General features: G+C 41.2%; 1 protein-coding gene across 7 annotated transcripts in view; it reads right to left on the bottom strand.

The window, feature by feature from the left end:
* SEPTIN11 (septin 11) overlaps positions 1–21,057 on the bottom strand; it is a 98,951-nt gene that overhangs the window by 35,692 nt on the left and 42,202 nt on the right. For 4 of the 7 annotated variants that reach the window (XM_064368154.1, XM_012446924.2, XM_012446919.2 and 1 more), the window contains one exon: positions 7,594–7,708. In XM_064368154.1, coding sequence (XP_064224224.1) covers positions 7,594–7,708 — 115 coding nt within the window. Of the gene's footprint in view, positions 1–7,593; positions 7,709–8,205; positions 8,278–9,904; positions 9,977–21,057 lie in introns of those variants that run through there. The other 3 variants (XM_021669644.2, XM_012446910.2, XM_064368189.1) reach the window with 3 other exon arrangements.

The following is a 21,057-nucleotide window of genomic DNA, read 5'->3' as shown; positions in this document are numbered from 1 at the left end:
TCACAGACAGCTGGCAATGAGAAAAAACCCAGCCTTTTGTTTGTGGTGGTGGTGACTGAGCATATGATGATGGAGAAAAGGAAGTAGAAATCCCGAAACATTAGCCCTAGGGATGCCTTTTTTCTTTCTTAACCTGGAAAATTTCTCAATTAGATTTCTAGCTCAATTCAAACTTGCCAATATAGAACAGCCCTTTCAACAACTCCTAATCCCAATGTGTCCCTAGGAGCATCCCCTCCTCTAAGGATTTCCATGACTTTAAGGATGATGGTGTTCCATGGAGAAAAGAAAAGCTCTGGGCAACCCTCTCACTATAATGACAAAATCTACTTACTAGTTACAAATTCCCTATTGTGTACTCGCTGCTTCCAACACAATGCAAAAGTGAAGGAGAATGAAGTTTTTCTGGATTTGAGCTTCTTCTGATTAGAAAATCCTTATATGGCTTGCCTCTAACTATGATGATTCACTTACAGGATAAAAGCTGGTCAAGTACAGTCACCTTACTCTTTAACCTTTCCTGTTATACCCCGAACATCTAAGATCACAGAATTTCCTCTTTAGTCAGCCTTCATTCAGCCAGTATTTTTTCAGTGCCTACTATGTACAAGTTCTGTGCCAAGTTCTGGGAATTCAAGGAACTACCCTGATGTGGTGTTATCCCACATCTTTGAATCTGGTCTAGAACGTGACCAAGTAATACCACTTAGGATCTAACTTTTTATTATGGGAAGAACATTCTAAGTGTTTACCATAACCACTTTCCTCTTATAAGCAAGACCATCCTTTACACCCATGACCCTGCTAGGTGACCATAGACAACTAGACCCTGGCTAGGTCCCTGACCTAAACGTAACCACAGAAGCCCAGGCATTTTGCTATGAGCTGGGGCTCCACATTGGAGAGTGGCCTGTCTATCTAATCACAACTTTTCTCTTTGGGCATTTGAATGAGATAGATGTAATCCCCATACAGGGTGATGGCATGACAAAGAAACGATGTGCAAAGAGAGGTAAGTAAGCAGAAGCCATGAGGCAGTAAAGGCTGTAAGTAAACAGAAGCCATGCTGCAGACAGAATGTAGGCTGGGAATACAGGAGACAGAGCAGATAGATTGGGTAGAGTATTAGAAATCCATCATGAAATTAACGCTTGGGTGCTCACTGTGCGACAAGCTTAGGTGCAGGGATGAAGTAATGAATAAAAACAGACAACGGACACTGTTTGCACTTCTGTAACATCCTGAATGTCATTCCAGATCTCTATGGGGTCTGCTTGTGCAGCAGTTGAGACTGTTTCCTGTCTTCTTTACTTTCCTGATTAGTCTTACAAAAAAAACCCTCCATAAAGGTAATATAAAACCAGTCTCTGCTCCCTAACCTGAAAGAGTGTAACAAGTTCACACTCACCATTCATGGCTTAATAAATTAACTTTGAGCAAAACAAAGTCACTGTGTAGTGGATACAGAAATAAAACAGGGTTCTCACTGGTAGTCAATACTGCAGGTACTTGAGTCACTTTAAGTACATGCAACAAGTGTAACATTCTCAAGCAGGGCCAACTTCTTTTCAGGATTTACCTATTTTTAGAACACAAAAGGCACAAAAGCAGATCTGCCTATAAAAGTTTCTCCTTTATGGGAAAGGCTCTGTCAGTAGAAAGTGACCTACTTAACTTTCATCTCCTTCCCTAAGAATAGCAATAAAGACTTCAATTACATGGCAAGGATTCTAGGTTACCTGGACAGGACTGAAATTATAATCTCATTTTACTAGGTTAAAAATTACTTAAGCACCCATGTGAATCAGGAACACCATACTTTTTTTTAAAGGCATGGTAATTTTAATTATCATTTACATTAAGGTAGAAATTACAAACAATTAGCATACCAGGCCCTACTTATAGCAGAAGGTTAATCAATGGGTTGAAAAAAACCACTGTTCTCTAAATTTCGGTGTGCTTTGCTTTCCATTTCTATGCTCTGTGCTTTTAAGAGCTGTAATTAGACAAGGCAACTTCAGCAGCAGTGTGATTCACCAAAAGCAGTTCAGCAGGAAATGACAGCTTTTGGAATAAAAGGAACTCTAGAAGATCTAAGGAAGTTTTTCAATGCATTAGCTTTTCTTTTTAACAGACAGGGTCTCATTGTGTTCCCCATGCTGGTCTCAGACTCCAGGACTCAAGCAATTCTCCCACCGTGGCCTCCTGAAGCACTGGGATTAGTTTTTGAGGCTTATCTCAAACCTCTGTAAGCAGGATCTCATCTATGCTTTTGAGGACCCATAAGACAAAAATTTCTTTCTAACTGAATAACTAAAAGCCTACTAGGCATAGGTTCCAATTCAAATCAAACAACCATAACAGTATTTTCAGAAAAATCAATGACTAACATTAAAGTATTTCAAAACTCCCTAGCAGAGTACCTGGCACAAAGGAGACATTTATTAAAAGTAAATTGAGGGCTGGGCATGGTTGGTGGCTCATGCCTGTAATACCAGCACTTTGGGAGGCTGAGGCAGACAGATCATCTGAGGTTAGGAGTTCGAGACCAGCCTGGGCAACATGGTGAAACCCCATCTCTACTAAAAATACAAAAATTAGCCGGGCATGGTGGCAGGCACCTGTAGTCCCAGCTACTCAGAAGGCTGAGGCAGAAGAATCACTTGAACCTGGGAGGTGGAGACTGCAGTGAGCGGGGAAATTGTACCACTGTACTCAAGCCTGGGTGACAGAGTGAGACTCCATCTCAAAAAAAAAAGTTAATTGACAAAAATGAACATGGTGATAATTTATACAGAGATCGGCTACTGTGGTAGACTTTTTCAGAGTCTGTTGTTTAGTCTATCATAAATTCATCTGCCTAAACACTCTTATTGTTAGAGTAATTAGAGACTTGATTGAGTGCTTTCTGGGGCTTCTGTTTTTCCTGCTCCTGCCAATGCTAGTGAACCTGATGCCCACATCACAGGGGAAAGCGGTCCTCCCTTTTCCATTCTGTTCTCAGGCTTATTTAACCCATGAGATCTAAGGTGAACAAAGTAGGGGCGGGGACAGAAGGACTATATTATTAATTAGAAGGTAACTGTAGATTGAACAAATTGTTGATCTGTCATTCTGCATCTTTTACTCTAATTGCCAAGACTGACTACTTGGGTAAGTAATTGTGCATGGGGATCTGCCTGCCTTCCCTAAATATTCTAGATTTTACTCTTGGATTGAATCAGAGAATCAGAAACCTACATATCTAAGATGCGTTGTTATTGTTTCTCATAGAATCACCTTTGATGAAACATACTCTATCATAAGATGAGCCAGCGTTTGACACCTGGCATTTCATTAAACAACTGCACTGACTTAGAGGATGCCCAGGAACCCAGACCACTACATCTACCAAATCTCTTTTCTGAAAATCCATGGAAAAATTTTTCCATGTAAAACTGTGTTTCATCTGGAGCAATCACTTTGTTTTTACTTTATAGATACTATAAATCTGTCATGTGTTAAACTCTTTACTTGTGTTTAGCATATAACACATGCTCACTTAATATCTGTTAAATGAATGAGTGAATCAATAAATTTTCTCAATGCTCTGACCACTAAACTGAGAGAAAAATTTAATACTGCATCAATTAATTGCTATAGGCAGGCCGGATGGCAGGCTTTGCATTCTGACTCTATCCCTGACTTCACCTTTATTTTCTGGGGTTAATTTCATCTTCATTCATTTTTATCCTGTAACCCATTTACATCCTTTCCTGGAAAAACAAGATGGGATAAAAATGTTTAAGATTTGATTATAAAATTCCACAAAATTGTTGACACTATAGCCTTGGCTAAAATGGCCTTCAACTTACCTGTTTTCAATTCCTGTTCTCTCATCCCCTCAAAACAATTAAGGTTGAATTGTGGAAAAATTTTCTATTTCAAAATGTATTATTAATTTACTTTGACTCTACTATCAAACTGGCTCTTCTTCAGAAGCAGAGATGTTACCGTATCTTATTCACCTTTGTATGTTCACAAGGAATGGACAGACAGCTGGATCAATGTTGATGATGTTTTTTTCATAGAGTTCATATCATTTTGGAAAATGGATGAGAAAGACATACATATTTAAAATTACGGAAAAGGGCTAAATGTCAATTTAGATCTAATTTAGATTCTCTGGAGAAATACAGTACGGGTAAAATATGAAAGGCTTTATTTAAACTAAAATGTAGCTTGAGGGATGATTTGGGTGTGTTGTGGCAAAACAGAGAGTAGGGAAATGATGAACTCCTGGGTCTTCTTTTATCTCATTTAGCATCAGAATTCTCTTCCCAGTGAAATGAAAACTACTCTTCCTCTATTACATTTCTTCCCAGGACCAACAGAGATGGGTTCTAGCAGCAGACATTTAATTCAGTATCTATGAAACTAGACAAAGCTCATCGCAGGACCATTTTCTGCCCCTGTTTATTTCCTCTGCTTTCTTTCAACCTACAGGTTCATGCCACAAAACAAAATTACAATTCTGAGATCTTTTTGGTAAAAATTTTCCTTACTGGGATCATAACTATTTTTCATCCTTAATTCCCTCCCATATTTTATCACAAGAACATAAATTCATGCTATAAATATCACACATGTGCATACTGTGCAAAAAATACAAATGGGCAGTAAGAGGAAAGGAGTGAGTAAGGAGGAAAAATCACCATGGATGCTCTTAAGTTAAATATAACACCTACTCCTCTATATGGCTGTCCAAATATTTCGATCGACTTTTTATAGACTCTTTAAAAATAGATAGACCATTGATCGACAGTAAGTTTTTTCTTATACAGATATTATGCCATAAATTATCTGTGGCAAAAGGATTTGATATTCAACTCTCTGAGGAAGATATTTAATGCTGATACTCCTATCTCCCAAAGAGCTCATGCTGGCCCCAACCAAAGGGCTGCAAAGGGTTATGGAAAAAGACCTGGAGCATTAGATATACTGATAACGAAGGGTATCCAGGACTTCCTGTGGAGTGAAAAAAAGAAAATGCACAAGATGAACAGCATGATCTCATTTGTGTAAAAGCAAAACAAAAAAAAAACACCTACATAACTGTGAGAAAGCTGTTTTTACGTGTCTCTCTCCCAAGCCCAATCTCCTTTCTGACACTGTCTTCTTGCCTATGGGGAACCTTGTGTGTTTTGGATTGAATGGACCCCATCTTCCCCCCAGGCTGAGTGCGTGACTGAGTCCTGGACAATCGGTGAAATCCTCACTGTTGGGTGAGACATGTCAGGAATGCCTTGCTCCTTCCCCTGGGGTTGCTCGGTTGGTGATGCTGATAGAGCCAGGCTGCCGTCGTGAGAAAAATGCCTGAATGTGAAACAAGCAGGATCAAGAACCAGAGACAGAGGCCTGACGGGGCTCTTGGAACCCCTGGAGCCAGCTGCTCTTAATTACCCAATTCACGATATTACCTCTTCAGTGTGTTGGAGGGTGGGGGAGAATCTTAGCTGTATTTAAGCTGGATTTCTGCAATTCTCTGTGGAAAATTTCCTAAAACAAGAATACTAGGAGGGTGATGCAACATGATTGGCTTTGAGAATGGATGAAAGGAGCCAAGAGCCAAGGAATGCAGGCAGCCTCCGGAAGGTGGAGAAGGCACGCACTCTCCCTAAAGGTTCCAGGAAGGAATGCAGCCCTGCGGACTCATCCTGGACTCCTACCTACAGAACCATAAACCACCAAAAGCAATTTCCTAATACAGAAAGATGTCGAAAGTCTCTAGAAAGATCCCACAGTGTTATCTCCGTGAAATGGAAATGGGGGTGGGAGATGAAAGGGAAGCATTTTATAACATTTTAAACAACAAATGCTTATTATGTTCATTAGTTTGAAAAACTAATTTTAAACATGTTTAAGAATAGAACCTGAAGAAACATCTAAGAATCACAGGTATTGGAACCTACCCAGGAGACTCCAAATAGGGCTGTTTTACACGTCTAACATGGCAGTATCGATTTGACTTCTGAGGAATTCAGCATCCAAACTGTCCTATTTAACACAAGGAGCCAGCCCCTTAGCCAGCACACCCCACTGCACACCACGTACCCAATTAAACTAGGATCCCACCGGAAGGCTTTCCCCTACTGTCCCCTGCAGAAGCCAGGACAGAACTCTCAGCTATATTCTTAAAGCTGATTTTGGAGACAGGGCTGGGGAGGCACAGAAGAAAAGCCAGAATAGTAACTGGCCTGGTATTACAACTTAGCATACTTGTCAATAGAAAACCAACAAATCGCCAACAAATTGCTATGCTAATGAAGAATTGCTCTACTCTGAAATGAACATTTATCATGAGAGAAAGGACAACCCATTCATACCACTCTGTAGAACTAGCTGCCATTCGGGAGATCTCCTGCTGAATTTTAAAAGGCTTCATGTAGGGAAAAGGGGAAAGCATGAGATGAAAGTTGGCTGCTGTGGTCATGTTTCTCTCCAGTCCTTCTCGTATCCAGTGCTTAAGATATAATGCCAGGGAGCAAGTTGGTCTAGCGTGCCTGCCAATTGTGGCTTTCTCCTAATGAATGCCCAGTGCAGAGGCTACATGCAGTAGAGTCATCAAGAAGTTCAAGAAGTTTTTTAAAAAGAAAAATATCTGCACTCCCCCTAACTTCCATAAATGACAAATAAGTAAATGGTGGTTCTCACATTGAACACACACCTTTTCTAAATTCTATTCGCTTTACTTGGACAAGAAAAGTAAGTCTGACACATTCTGCCAAGCTTAGGGAAAAGATGGTCCACTTGGCTACATACAGAATTCTTTGGTCTGTCTCAAAGTGATGTCTCATAGGAATATTCCCAGAGGACAATGCCAATGCAATACACCCCAAACCACTTCACTGCTGTTTAACCTACCATTCATCAGGCTTGATGGGGAGAGAGTAAAATGGTCATTATCTGGTCCACACACATTTCTCCTTCAAACTAACAGAAGATTTATATTTTGATTTTCTTTATCCCCCTTCTTTTCTACCTTTCTCTTCTTGGTTCAAAAAAAAATAAGGCATACAAAAAATTAGCCAGGCGTGTTGGTGGATGCCTGTAATCCCAGCTACTCAGGAAGCTGAGGCAGGAGAATTGCTTGAACCTGGGAGACAGAGGTTGCAGTGAGCCAAGATCACCCCGCTGCACTCCAGCCTGGGAAACAGGGCAAGACTCCTTCTCAAAACAAACAAACAAACAAACAAACAAACAAAAAAGGATACGGCTAGAGGGGTAAAGAAAAATACCAAGGCAGAGGCCTAGTCCAGAGTAAAATGTTTAAGGGATCTTAACAATATTGTACTGATCAGTTGTTTGACTGTGTGACAGAAATACTAGTAGTAATTTGAGTAACATGACAAAATGTACAATGCATTTACCTAAATACAGCTCTCAGTCTTTACAACTTGTGACATGTGTAAGACAGATATTTTGCCTTGCTTTACTGATGAAAAAAAGAGAATAAATGAGTCATTCTGATTTCACTGAAGCATGTCTCTCCAACAGTCACCTGTCAATATCTAAGGATCAAAATTCTTGCTGTGCAGGTGATGAATAACTTACCAACACAAAGGATGTTGAAACAGAATCCTTGAGAAGTAGACTTGTTGACCAGCTGGTCAGGGAGGCTGTCAAATCCCACATGGCCAGACAAAGACAAGTTTCGAAGCTCTTCATTCTGGAATTTCAGAGGAGAAAGATCTGGGTGTCTATGAAACATGCCATTTGGATATCACATATCACAAACATTACGTTCTCTCTTCTTCTTCCCTTGGCATGCATGGAAAAAGGAGGCCCCCACAGCTGCCTTGGCTTCTACACATCCGAGGGCACTAACGACTCCAAAGCCATGCTCTTTCTGCAAAATCACAGTCTCCCAAAGCACACCATCTCCCTGGATATCTCATTCCTTGTTACAAGTGTACTGGTCCAGGGAAATTTGAGCTTCTAGAGGTGACAATTTCAGATACTCATTAAGTGACCAAAAAAAAAAAACAAAAAAAACACAAAAACCTCCAGCCATCTTGATCACTTTCATTGCTCAAGAAAAACTTTCAATTTACTGTCAACTCATAGTGAAATAATACTTAACACTCTTCCAGATAAATAAAAGAGCTTTGAAAGCTCACAGTGGAAGATACACACTCCTTACAATTATGACAATGTTTTACCCACCATAAATGCAACATATTTACAACTTTTCAGCACATAAGCTCGTTTCCTCTCCTCCATTAGTTTTATGGATTTCTTGAGTCTTCTTCCCCCTCTCCACCCTGCAGCTCCTAGCAGAGGCTCTGTAACTGCTGGACTTTTGCAAAGTTTATTGATTGAGACTGGGGTAAGGGAGTTATACATTTAAAAATCATACAGGATATGGTTGGAAGTGAAAATAAAATCATTGGGTGATTTATCCTGTTATATAAAATGGTACTGACGGCCCCCACAACTTTGAATGCATCTTGTGGGTACTGGAGATAATCTGTGAAATTTTTCCTCAAGATGCAGAAATCAGCTACAGTCCCTCAGTTATAATATCATGGTTACAGTTTGTAATTTCAGAAATTAGATACTGAAAGTCTTCTCCTTGAAGACAGGACTCCTGGTGTTCTGGCTGTGTTGTCAATGAACTTCATATTAAAAATATTGGAGTCCAGATGAGAAAATGATCCTCAAAGCTCCATTTTTATTTTAATTTTTGTTTTGGAGAAAGGGCTGCACTGTCACTCAGGCTGGAGTGCAGTGGCGTGATCATATCTCACTGCAGCCTCAAACTCCTGGGTTCAAGTGATTCTTCCAGCTTCATCCTCCCAAGTAGCTGTGACTACAGGCATGTGCCACCACGCCCAGCTTCAAAGTTCCATTTTATTAAAAAAAAGAAAAAAAGGCTGGGCGTGGTGGCTCACACCTATAATTCCAGCACTTTGGGAGGCCAAGGCGGGAGGATCATTAGGTCAGGAGTTTGAGACCAGCCTGACCAACATGGTGAAACTCCATCTCTACTAAAAATACAAAAATTAGTCAAGCATGGTGGCGAGCACCTGTAATCCCAGCTACTCAGGAGGCTGAGGCAGAAGAATTGCTTGAACCCGGGAGGTGAAGGTTGCAGTGAGCCAAGATCATGCCACTGTACTCCAGCCTGGATACCAGAGTGAGACTCTGTCTCCAAAAAAAAAAAAGGCTTTGCACAGGATCACTTAGTCAATGTTTTCAAAAGACTGGTTTTCATTATCCTATTTTTACGTTACATAATCAAGAGGGTGATTTCTTTTAATAAGCAAGGACTAAAACTCCATTTCATTTGTCTGTGGTCACTATATGGGCACAGAAATGTAACTCCAGAAATGGACTTCAATAGTTTTAAAAATAATAAAATGTCTAAAGTCCATATCAACTCTAAAATTCTAATTCTGTGAAATAAGACTAAAAGCCACCACACTGCCTGAATACCATGGTGGCAGCTGCAGTTTGAGGTCAATGGGACAGACAACAGATGTCTAGTCTATGAATAGTTTCCTTGAAACCTGCCAACAGTGAATATGAGACTCAAGAGTAGGCACTTATCCGTGAACAGGATGGCATGGTAGGCAGCTCACCAAACAGCTTTGAGGGCAGGCCCCCATGGGCAGCGGTCTTTGTAGCTGGGCAAGCCTTCCAACAATACTGTACTTCTTCCAGCCCCAGTTCTCATACCTGCCCCTTCCTCTTTAGATACCTCAAAGGTTCAGACAGCAGGTATTTTTAGGGTGTTTACCACATCCGCCAAGACTTGAGGGAGGAGGGTTTGAAATGAGTCCTGGGTTATTTTTAGAACTCTTTCCATCAAGCTGTGCAGTAGCTGTTGTATCAGACTAGGAGAAGCCATGGTTCTACTCACCATAAATGCAAAATATTTAAAACTTCTCAGCACATGAGCTGGTTTCCTCTCCTCCATTAGTTTTACGGATTTCTTTTTTTTTTTGGAGACAGTGTCTTACTCTGTCGCCAGGCACCAGGTTGGAGTGTAGTGGCAAAATCTCGGCTCACTGCAACCTCCGCCTCCCGGGTTCAAGCAATTCTCCTGCCTCAGCCTCCTGAGTAGCTGGAACTACAGGCATGCACCACCACGCCCAGCTAATTTTTGTATTTTTAGTGGAGACGGGGTTTCACCGTGTTGGCCAGGATGGTCTCGATCTCTTGACCTCGTGATCCGCCCGCCTCGGCCTCCCAAAGTGCTGGGATCACAGGCTTGAGCCACCGCACCTGGCCAGTTTTATGATTTCTTGAGTCTTCTTCCCCCTCTCCACCCTGCAGCACCTAGCACCCTTCTGTTGTGTCACTGACATCAACCATCCGTGAATGGCATGAAAGAGACAAGGCAGGGCAGAGCCACCCTCCTACATTCCCTCTCTCCTCTGCCACAGTGTTTTTTTTTAATTTCAGGGGGAGAGGAGAATGGTTTATTGCTCTGGATTCTGGATCGCTGGGTTTTTAGATACCAGCTATCCACCTATAAACCAATCCTGGGAAAGAATCAGAGTTAGTAATTATAGCTCTCGTCCCAGAACCCAAAGCTCAGCATCTCATATTCTCACCATTTCCAAAACACGAGAAGCCACCCACACACCCACTAAGTATTTTTATACCCATTGAAAACCACATACAAAATGAAGGGTTATAAAACAGTTTGGTCTTGACATTTTTGAAATTTAAAGTTTTATCTTTAGAGTGTGTCTTCTAACACTGTAATATAGAATATGTAAATTTTAGAATTCAGTCTTTACATTTCATAATTTGAGCCTAATTCTCTGTCCAGTATTAAAGGAAACCTGAGAGTCACTGCCCATCAGTATGTGACGAGGGAAAGGGAAAAAGAAGTTCTTCCTCTGGTTTATGAACAGGCTTAGAACTGGAGAGAATGGCACTGGAGGATGTGCCCAGGGCCACTCTCGGCACCTTAGCCAGTGCCTCCAGCACAGTAGCTGAACCGCATTCCTCCTGTCCAGCATTTTATAGCCCTTGCCTTGGCTGCCACAAGCCAAGGATTGTGGGGTCTTTTTTGAGTGTCCAGGCCCAGTCTCAGGGAACTGCATATACTCCGATGTCATTAACACTAACACATCTGAAAATGGCTCACTGAATTTATCTCTAATACTAAACTCTGCTTGGCATCCAGTTCTGAATTTTTATTAGAGGAATAGTTCTCTTGGGTTGTCCTGTCTGTACTTCAAACTTGATGTTCATGAAACTGAAATCATATTCCTCTACCCCAAACTCGCCCCTTCTCCAGAGTGCCCTATTTCTGTTAATAATACTTACCCATGCTTGAGACCACCTCCCCTCCCACTATCAACTCTGAAGTCTTATCAATACATCCTCTCTCCACATTTCTATTCCTACTAATTCAACAGCCTCCCGACTGGTCTCCCTGACTTGATCTCACCCTCTCTAATACTTCCTCCCTCCACCTTGCTGTCAAGGGGATCTCGGTACTCACAGGTCCCCAATCCACACTCCTTGGCCTGCCATTTCAGGTCCCCATGGGCTAACTCCAAATCTCCATTCCTACTGAATCTCCCACTTCTCCCCCAGGGAGCAATTTACACTGCAGTTAAATTAAATGACCACTGTTCTCGGGATAAACCCAGGTTTTCTGCCCATCGGAATTTATTCACATTATTTCCTCATAGCCAATGTTTACATATCCAAATCTTCCAGATCCCAATAAAATTCTACCTCCATCATTGTCTTTATTATGAAATCTTGGAGAAAATTTCACTAAACATTCTCCTGACCAATAAAAGGAAAATACTGATTGAAAAACAGCTCAAGCTATTTGGAATTCCATAAAGATCATAACAGCGAACATTTATCGACCATTTCCAATGCTCCAGAAAAGCCCTAATTTCTCTCTCTTAACAATTCTATAAATTAGTTGTTATTACCCAAACTCAATTTATAAATGAGGCACCATTTAGTAACTTGCCCAAGGTTTCCCAACTAGTAAAGTCAAGGTGCTGAAATTTGAACCCAGGAAGTCAGGTTCTGGAGTTGTCGAACACAGTCATTGCTATCTCAGGATGATTTATCAAGTTCCCAGGTAGCCCCAGACAGTACAATGATCTCAGCTGTTACATACACCCAATACATTAAAATAAAAGGAAAAAAAAAATACTCTCTAAAACCATGATTCTTTGGCAACCATAAGAGGTGGAAATTGAGAATTAGAACTGGCAAAGTAGCTCCAAGTATATTTTCACTGATCCTGGCAATGTCAAGGCCAGACTTTGATTTTTGCAGCAATGGCACATGAAACCCGTAATATAATGCTTAATTTTAACCATTTTTGAAAAGAAAGGGCCAACACAGAACCACTAAATAACTAACTATAAGACCTTAATTGATTTAGCCCTCCATTTGCTAATCTACCTAGTGAGGATTTGTAATTAGATAATTTCTACAGCCCACTCCATCTTGAAATGGATTATGAGTAACCTTCATGGTATAAAATAAACTCGTTTTTCACTTGGCATTTTCATTAGATACAATTATTTGTTCATTCAAAAATACCCACTGCTCAAAGCACTAAGAAAGCTAAAATATGTTATTTTTATTATTCATTGATGAACACTGCTGTTCCTGCCCTTGAGAGGTTTTATAATGTAGCAGTAGAGCTAGGACAGGCATAAATGTAGTACTGCAGAGGATAAACATCATCAATACCATGGCCTCAACTATGGGAAGGCATGGAGGAGAAGCAGCTTTTGGCTAGAGAAATTCAGAGGGTACCTTTTATGAAGGCTAAAGTTCCCCAAATCTACCAGTGAAACAAAAGCCCAGCTTGCAGAACCCTTCTGGATAAATGTTATCTAGGCCCAAAAGGTCACTTTATTATGAATGTATACCTGAAGTTAATAACTGGTAGTTTTTCAGAAAATCCCCAGCTGACTTTATTTTTGAGATAATTATAAAACCAATTATGTAAGAATGTATGCTACCACCTACATTCTAAGAGCTGCTGTAAAATATGTTCTACAATTCCAAATCTTGCTTCACCAGAGAAGGGCAGCAAAAGGCTTAGAGTCAGACGGACATGGGTTTGAATCCCAGCTTTGCTTTCTACTTGCTTTAGTCTCTGTTCTGCCATCAGTAAAAGCGGGAAGAGGTTCTAGGCACTCTCATACATACCTCCTTGGCAGGGTAACAGGGGGAGTTAAGCAGATATGGATGAGACTGCCTAGCAGTTCATAGGTCTTCTGAAACTTGGACTTCCTTTCCCTACATTAGCTGGGACGAAGAGGAAACTATCATTTATAAATCTGAAATTAATTAGGAGGTCTATCTATTACTGCTGCTAGGTGTTCCAGGAGAAGCTGCTGGTCAGCAAAGCTCTCTGACATACAAAGAAGGTAAAATCACAATAAAAGTGAACAGAAAGAAATTAGAAAAGAGAATGACGATTCTAGCACGAAGAAAATCCATTCCTAAAGAGAAAACTCATTTACAAAGCTGGAGGAAGAGCCACAGAATCACATTCCTGTTTGCAGAATCAGCAGTTAGCAGAATCCACATCCTCCCCAGCTAGGAAGCATTCCGGATTCCCCATCACTTTTGCTTCTGCAGCATGCAACACTTTGCAATGAGGAAACATTGAGACACATGCCAGTAGGTGATTTTGTTCTTGTGTGAACATCCTAGAGCAGCGGTCTCCAACCTTCGTAGCACCAGGGACCAGTTTGTGGAAGACAATTTTTCCAGGGACAGGTTTGGGGTGGGGGTTGATTTGGGGATGAAACTGCTCCACCTCAGATCCTTTGGCATAAGATTCTCATAAGGAACACACAACCTAGACCCTTCTCATGCACAGTTCGTAACAGGGCTCAGGCTCCTATGAGAATTTAATGGCTGAAGCTGATCTGACAGGAGGCAGAACTCAGGCGATATTGCTCACTAGCCCATCACTTGCCTCCTGCTGGGAGGCCCCGGTTCCGGACAGACCACAGACTGGCAGCCTAGGGGCTGGGGATCCCATCCTACAGTGTACTTACATGAACCTAGATGGTATCGCCTACTACACCCTTAGAATATATGGAAAAGCCTATTGTTCCTTGGCTATAAACCTGCACAGAATGTTACTGTACTTGAGTACTGTAGGCAACTGTAACACAACAGTAAATGTCTGTGTATCTAAACATATCTAAACATAGAAATGGTACAGTAAAAGTACAGTTTTCTAATCTGACAGAACCACTGCTGTATATGTGGTCCATTGTTGAGAGTTTGTGAAGCAGTATATGACTGTATTTTAATCCAGCCCAGGGGCTACTGAAATTAACAAACTGGGTGTGCCCAGATGGATTCTATTCACCATACTTAAACTGAAGTGATATCCCTTTTCTTTACTTTTAAAACTGAAGTTTTTCGGTAGATGTGGTTAGGTAACCCAGAGCCTCTGATCCTTATCAGCAGGCGGAAGCAAGAGAGCATGTTACCAAGGTGATGTTTTAATTGCTTAATTCAAACAAATTAAAATTACATTTCCATTTGAAAGCAATATTTAGTTTTTACCTTTAAAATCAGGTATTACAATTTAAGTTTAGAAAGATTTTTCTCTTTTTTTAATTTAAGAGATAACATTTATGAATTCAGGTTGAGAGTTGGAGATTTTTATTAACAAGACATGGTGATTACATTTTTCTCAAAGCCTCACATTATGGATAAATAAAGTATATTGATCCAAGTCACCTAATTCTTGGGTTTATGGTACCTCCTCTGTAAAGGGAGAAGATTTAACCAAATGGCCTCTAAACAAAGTCTCCGGTTCTTTGGTTTTTTTCTAATTCTAAGGTTTCTTGAGTCTGGATGTCAGAGATGCATAAATCCAATTCTGTCATTTTGCTTAAGGAAAGCCAACACACAGAGTGAAAATTTGCTTTCGCCAGATCAAGACGGCTCAATTTTTTATTGATCCATGAAAGAGAGTTTCTATCAGTTATGCTGGGAAACTCCAAACCACATGGAAATCCGTGTGCATAACCTCTGTGTTTTCTACCTCAACTTTTCATTTCTGCTTAACTACAATATATATGAATTAGCTAAGACAAAAGGTTATGTGCTCAGTCTTTACAAATGCCCTGCTTAAAAGCAATTTCTTTTTGTTTGGCTATATCTGCAGTCATCCACAAGATTTTTGAAAAGTGGATTTATATCCTCAAAGTAAAACTGGGTGCAGTTTTAGGGCACCTAGGGCTGGGTGCAATGGCTCACGCCTGTAATCCCAGCTACTTGGGAGGCTGAGGCAGGAGGATTGCTTGAGCTCAGGAGTTGGAGGCTGCAATGAGCCAGGATTGTACCACTTCACTCCAGCCAGGGTGATAGAGTGATATACTTTGTCTCAAAAACAAAAAACAAACAAAAAACCTAGGAAGTAACTTCTCCATATAACTTAGTCATCTGTTCTCAAAAACAAAAGTACATTTTTATTCATGCTTTCATTCATTCAGCAAATATTTATCAAGTACCAATGCGGGCAGAACGTTGTGTTAAATGCTAAGGATACCATGATGAAAAAACAAAGCCTCCACAACTCATGGGGCCTATAGTGTAATGAGGCACACAGATGTCAATCAAATAGTCACAAATGCCTAACAATCAAGCTATCCAAAGGACAAGATGCTGTGCAACTTATAACTCATGTGATTACTCAGTCTTCAAGTAAATTCACCAGCCTATAGTATATAAAAATTTGTATTAGTCCAAAGCACTGTTGGATATTAGTTTAATAGGTGGCTCCTATGTACAGCTGATGTGCAGGTTTCATATATTCAGATGAAAACAAAGAGTCTTTCTGAGCGGCACTGCATGACGGGAGAAGGTAGAAATGATCAGGACTCAGGTTTCAAGGGAACAGATGTCCAATTTTAAAGAGAGCTGAGATGAAACCATGGGGCAGCAGAGGGCAGAGGCGACGTGCACAGTACACTCCTTTGAGCTCCTTGAGAAAAGAATAAATGAATTATTCTTTTCTCCTTTAAGAATACCTACTTGGAAAAGAGAAGAGGTACATACCCCTTCTTCATCTTAGGTCATGTCTTTTTCTGAGGTCCTACTTCAGTAGTACAGATGCCACTGAGCCGAAGAGAGGAAAAGAAAAGAACATGCTATCTCACACATAAAATCCCTGATTGACCACCAGCCACCTCCCAGTATTTGGAGACATTCTGGCCTCACGAACTGTCCTCAAAGTATGTTTTACCCAAGTACCCTAATTAATCATTTCTGTAGATACACACTCTTATCTGACTTTTCCTATTCTCTTTTAAAGAAAATAAGTTAGTGGGAAGATGGGAAACGCCCTTAGTTCTCATACAAAAGGGAAAACACTGGAATGAAAGTTTCGACCCAAACCACAGTTATGAAGCCTGCATCGGGATGTTTTCAAAGCATTGCTGGGGTAACTTTCATAATATAAAATGTCTGGACCATCTCATTACCAATGAGGACTGCATTCTTTAAAGATGATTTGAACAACATTTGCTACTCTGCCTGTCATCTATACCATGAAATCCCAAGCCTAGAGCCAAGAAAACCCCCAAGGAAATTGTCTCACACAAGCAACAGAAGAGAGAGCGCCAGGCAGAAGTGGGGAACTGTTAGGAGAAAAACCATATGGTAATGTAAGGAAAGAAGAACTTCTCAGTGCAGCCCAGCCGGACGCTGGGACTAAGGAGGAGCATCAGGGGCCAGTCTCTAGGTCACAAAGCCAAGCAGGTGAGCGCTGAGTGCCAAACCCAGGGAGCCACCCTGGAAAACACACCACATAACCAAAAAAGCACTTGATTCATACTGAATAATTGTCCCAATTCCAAGCGCTATCTTTAAGGACTTTCTCCAAAAGACTCCCAGTAGAGGAACACATTTTGCTTTTCCAGATCCTTGCAAAATTAATGCCACGTAGGGGTTTTCTCTGGGGCTGATAAGATTTTAGGGAAATGTTACCTTTTAATTGTTTTGTGTCTGTAACATGTGAATTATCATAAAAGAAAAAAAACTATTTTTATAATAGAAAATATATAAGATTTAAAAAATCCAGGAACATCAATAACAATAATACTAAATTAGTAAAGATGTTTTTCAAGGTGGTAAGCCCACAATATTTATTGTAGCTAATAGGTAGGTTAATAGGGTAAAATAGGAGAACTTAATTTTTCTCATAGTAGAACCACGTCATGTTGAAAGTGACAGGAGGAATCGGAAAAGTGGGAAAGTGTAGTGGAAGGTGCCCGGCACGTGAAGTCAAGACAAGAGCACTTCTGGTCACAGTTTAGCTGTGTCACCTAGGGTACTGTTATTTAACTTTGCCTCAGTTTTGTCAGCTTTAAGATACATTATCTCACAGGGCTGTTGTAAGAATTAATTAAATATGTCTCTTTCCTCAGCTCACTTTTCCACTTTTCTGATTCCTCCTGTCACTTTCAACATGACTTGCTTCTACTACTAGAAAAATTAAGTTTTTAGGCCCACTTTGCAGATAAGAGCTCACATTGGTCGCAGATGAAGCCAACTCTAAAAGGCCTGGAAATAACCATGCTGCATTCGTTCTCATTCTTCCACCTGGGCCTCCAGCCCCTTTTCTGTCTCTACATCCTACCTTCAGATAAAATGGTAACTGCCCACATTTACTCTGAGATCTGGCGGGTTTGCCTGGGACTAGAGTTTCACCTTCATTCCATCAGAAATTAGATTTGTCACATGCCTATTAGGAAAAACTGTTGTTATGAAAAACTCTGTTGAAAAGCAGTCCCCAGAAACAAATATCTGAAGCGAACAGAGCCCCAGAGGCTGCTCACAACCCCGGAGGGGGAAGAGAGGAGTCACTAGCAAAACAGCATTTCAGCAACCACCCACCTAGTGTGACAATCCAAAAACTGTACCAAGCGGGAGCACTTTTTTTCTTAGAGACAGAATGTTTTTCTAAAAGTCTGTGTAAACTCTTGAGAAGTTAAATCTAACTGGATGCCAAGAATTAACAACAACAACAACAACAAAGACATTTTCTTAAATTTTCAAAGACCACAGTCTCTCTATGAGCCCAAGTGACTAATGCCTGTAACAGCCGAATGTTACAAAGTGCTGACCAGCAGAAAGTCTGTTTGGGAATGACAAGGTCCACGTGTGCATTCCAGGGACACTTACAGATTCCGCAGTACTCCAAGGAAGACGGGGTGGGAGGGAAGCAACGTGACAAATAGGCAAGAAGTATTTATAAAGGCACGACCCGATTAGAAACAGATGCTGCAGCTGTTCTCTCCCACCGGCCCACATCACAGCGATGATGATAGGAATGCTAATGAACAGAGCAAGCCGGGAGGTGGGGGAGAGGTCACAAACCATTTCAAAACCCTCTTGCTGTCCAGTGGGTCCCAAATAACCTGGTTCCATTTAAGACATATCACTTCTCTTGCAGAGCACAAAATCACCCACGTGTCCCACAGTTGTTTATTTGGGTCATTTTTGTCCCTCCCACCCTGTCTTTACCCTATGGAATATCTTCAAAACAGTGATGAATAGGAAGTCAAACAGAATCAAGAGGCTCAAAGCAGTTGGAAGTTTTTTACTCAACTTTTTATGTCCGATGCTACTCATATTCACACATCTATTCCTCAGTATTTCCTGTTTGAGAAATATTGTGTCTCAGTTCATCTATTTCTATTCACTGAATGCATTCATCAGCAAATAATGAAATATAGATGGGACGCTTCCTTCCTGATGCCACCATTTCTATCACCGGATATATATTAGCCACTTCCTTTCTGAAAGACACCATTTATTTCTGTCCCTTTCTGAAAAGGCAGGGGATTTTCAGTTATAGTAATGACCATATGATGGTAGTCTCTGTGAGAGAAGAAAAAAAAAAAATCTAATCCAGTTCTAACCAAGTCATGAACAAAAGCGCCAGAGCTGTTTCCTCCAGTCACAACCTGGCTGCTTTCTCCTCCTAAAGCATGTTCAGTTCCTAATCCAGGCAGACCTAGAACATCTGAGTCCAGTAGTACATTTCCAGCACCTGAAAATTGAGGCATTATACCAAAAATGACTGAAGCCATGACACATACTGAGGAAATAAACATACCAATTAACATCTGGTCTCGCTCTACAAATACTACTAAACAATTATAACCAAGATCCTCAAGTCTTCCTAAGATTTCTACTGTGTCTTAATCTCAGCCCTGAATGAAACACTATCAGGATGGAACAGAGCTTGTTTACAGGACGGAATAGAGCTTGTGGGGCATGTGCTAGTTTCCTACTGCCATATAACAAATTATTGCAACTTTAGTGGCTTGAAACAACATCCATTTATTAGCAGTCAGTTCCATAGGTCACAAGTCTGGGCATCGTGTAGCTGGACTTTCTGCCTGGGTTATCACAAGGCTGAAATCAAGGTGTGGGCCAAGCTAAGGAGGGTCTCCTCTCAAGGCTCTGGGGAAACACCCTCTTTCAAGCTCATTCCAGATGTGGGCAGATTCAACTCCTTGCAGCTGTAGGACTGGGGGCCTTCTATCCTTATTCACTGTCAGGCTGTGCTCTGCCCCGAAAGCTCACTGACAGTTCCAAGCCACGAGGTCACCTGTCTTCAGAGTCAGCAATGAAAAACCTCCCTTGTATTCCTCTCACATTTCAAATATCCTTCTTCAGGAAGAGTCTGATCCCTTTAAATGGACTGCTTAATGAGATAAGGTCCACCCGGTCAATCTTCCTTTCTAAACGACAGCTGTGCCATTATAACATAACCTACCTGTGGGAGTGATAGTCACAAATTCAGGGGATTAGGCAGAGCATGTACAGCAGGGGACTGGGATCTTGGGGCCATTTTAGGATTCTGCCTACCAAAGTATACATTATTACAAGATCCATATTTCTCCGTGTAAATTTAGGATAAGACATAATAATGAATGTTCGAATTTCCCCAGCTCAAAAAACAAAAAAACGCACAACTGTCTCCAGAAGAAAAAGGCAGATCTTAGTAAAAGCATAGTAAACTAGATCCCTCTCAGGCTATCAAGGCAAACCTTTACACTGAATCTGATAAGGGCAGCTAACCACAACAAGCTAGAGTCCCTTTGCCTTTGGAGGAAGTCTTCCAATAACGAAAGTAAACTACAAATATTTAGGTGCTGTGTTTGTAACAAGAATTCTAGGAACTGCCAAAAATTCTTATGGAATTTGAGTCTTATCAGGGACATAAGTCATTGAGTAAAACAGAAGATGATTTTGAAATGTTTCATGATGAAATATACTACAAAAGTTACAGGGTTAGACAATGGAGATGAAAGTGGACCAGAGCAAAAACGTAAAACTTCCTTAAAGGGGGTCAGTTTTGCCCTAGGTCATGGTAAGATGAAATAAAATCTGGGCCGGGCACGGTGGCTCACGCCTGTAATCCCAGCACTTTGGGAGGCTGAGGAAGGCGATCACTTGAGAACAGGAGTTCCAGATCAGCCTGGTAAACATGATGAAACCCCATCTCCACTAAAAATACAAAAATTAGCCAAGCGGGGTGGCACCCACCTGTAATCCCAGCTATTCAGGAGGCTGAGGTGGGAGAATTGTTTGAACCCGGGAGGTGGAGGTTACAGCGAGCTGAGATCGCACCACTGCACTCCAGCCTGGGCAACAGCAGAACTCCATCTCAATTAAGAAAAAAAAAAAAAGGCCAGGCACAGTGGCTCACACCTGTAATCCCAGCACTTTGGGAGGCCAAGGCGGGCGGATCATGAGGTCAAGAGATCGAGACCACCCTGGCCAACATGGTGAAACCACGTCTCTACTAAAAGTACAAAAAAAGTAGCTGGGCATGGTGGCGCGCACCTGTAGTCCCAACTACTCGGGAGGCTGAGGCAGAAGAATTGCTTGAACCCGGGAGGCGGAGGTTGCAGTGAGCCGAGGTCGCGCCCCTGGTGACGGAGTGAGACTGTCTCAAAAAAAAAAAAAAGATTTGAATAGTTGCAGAAAAGGAGTGGAGATGGAGGAGAGAAAGAAGTATAATCT

The sequence above is a fragment of the Aotus nancymaae genome, unplaced genomic scaffold (assembly GCF_030222135.1).
Source record: "Aotus nancymaae isolate 86718 unplaced genomic scaffold, 86718_ANA_hifiasm-v0.15.2.pri h1tg000006l, whole genome shotgun sequence".
Lineage (NCBI taxonomy): Eukaryota > Metazoa > Chordata > Mammalia > Primates > Aotidae > Aotus > Aotus nancymaae.
Note: the sequence above shows the minus strand (reverse complement) of the source record. Positions and strands in the feature narration are given on the sequence as shown.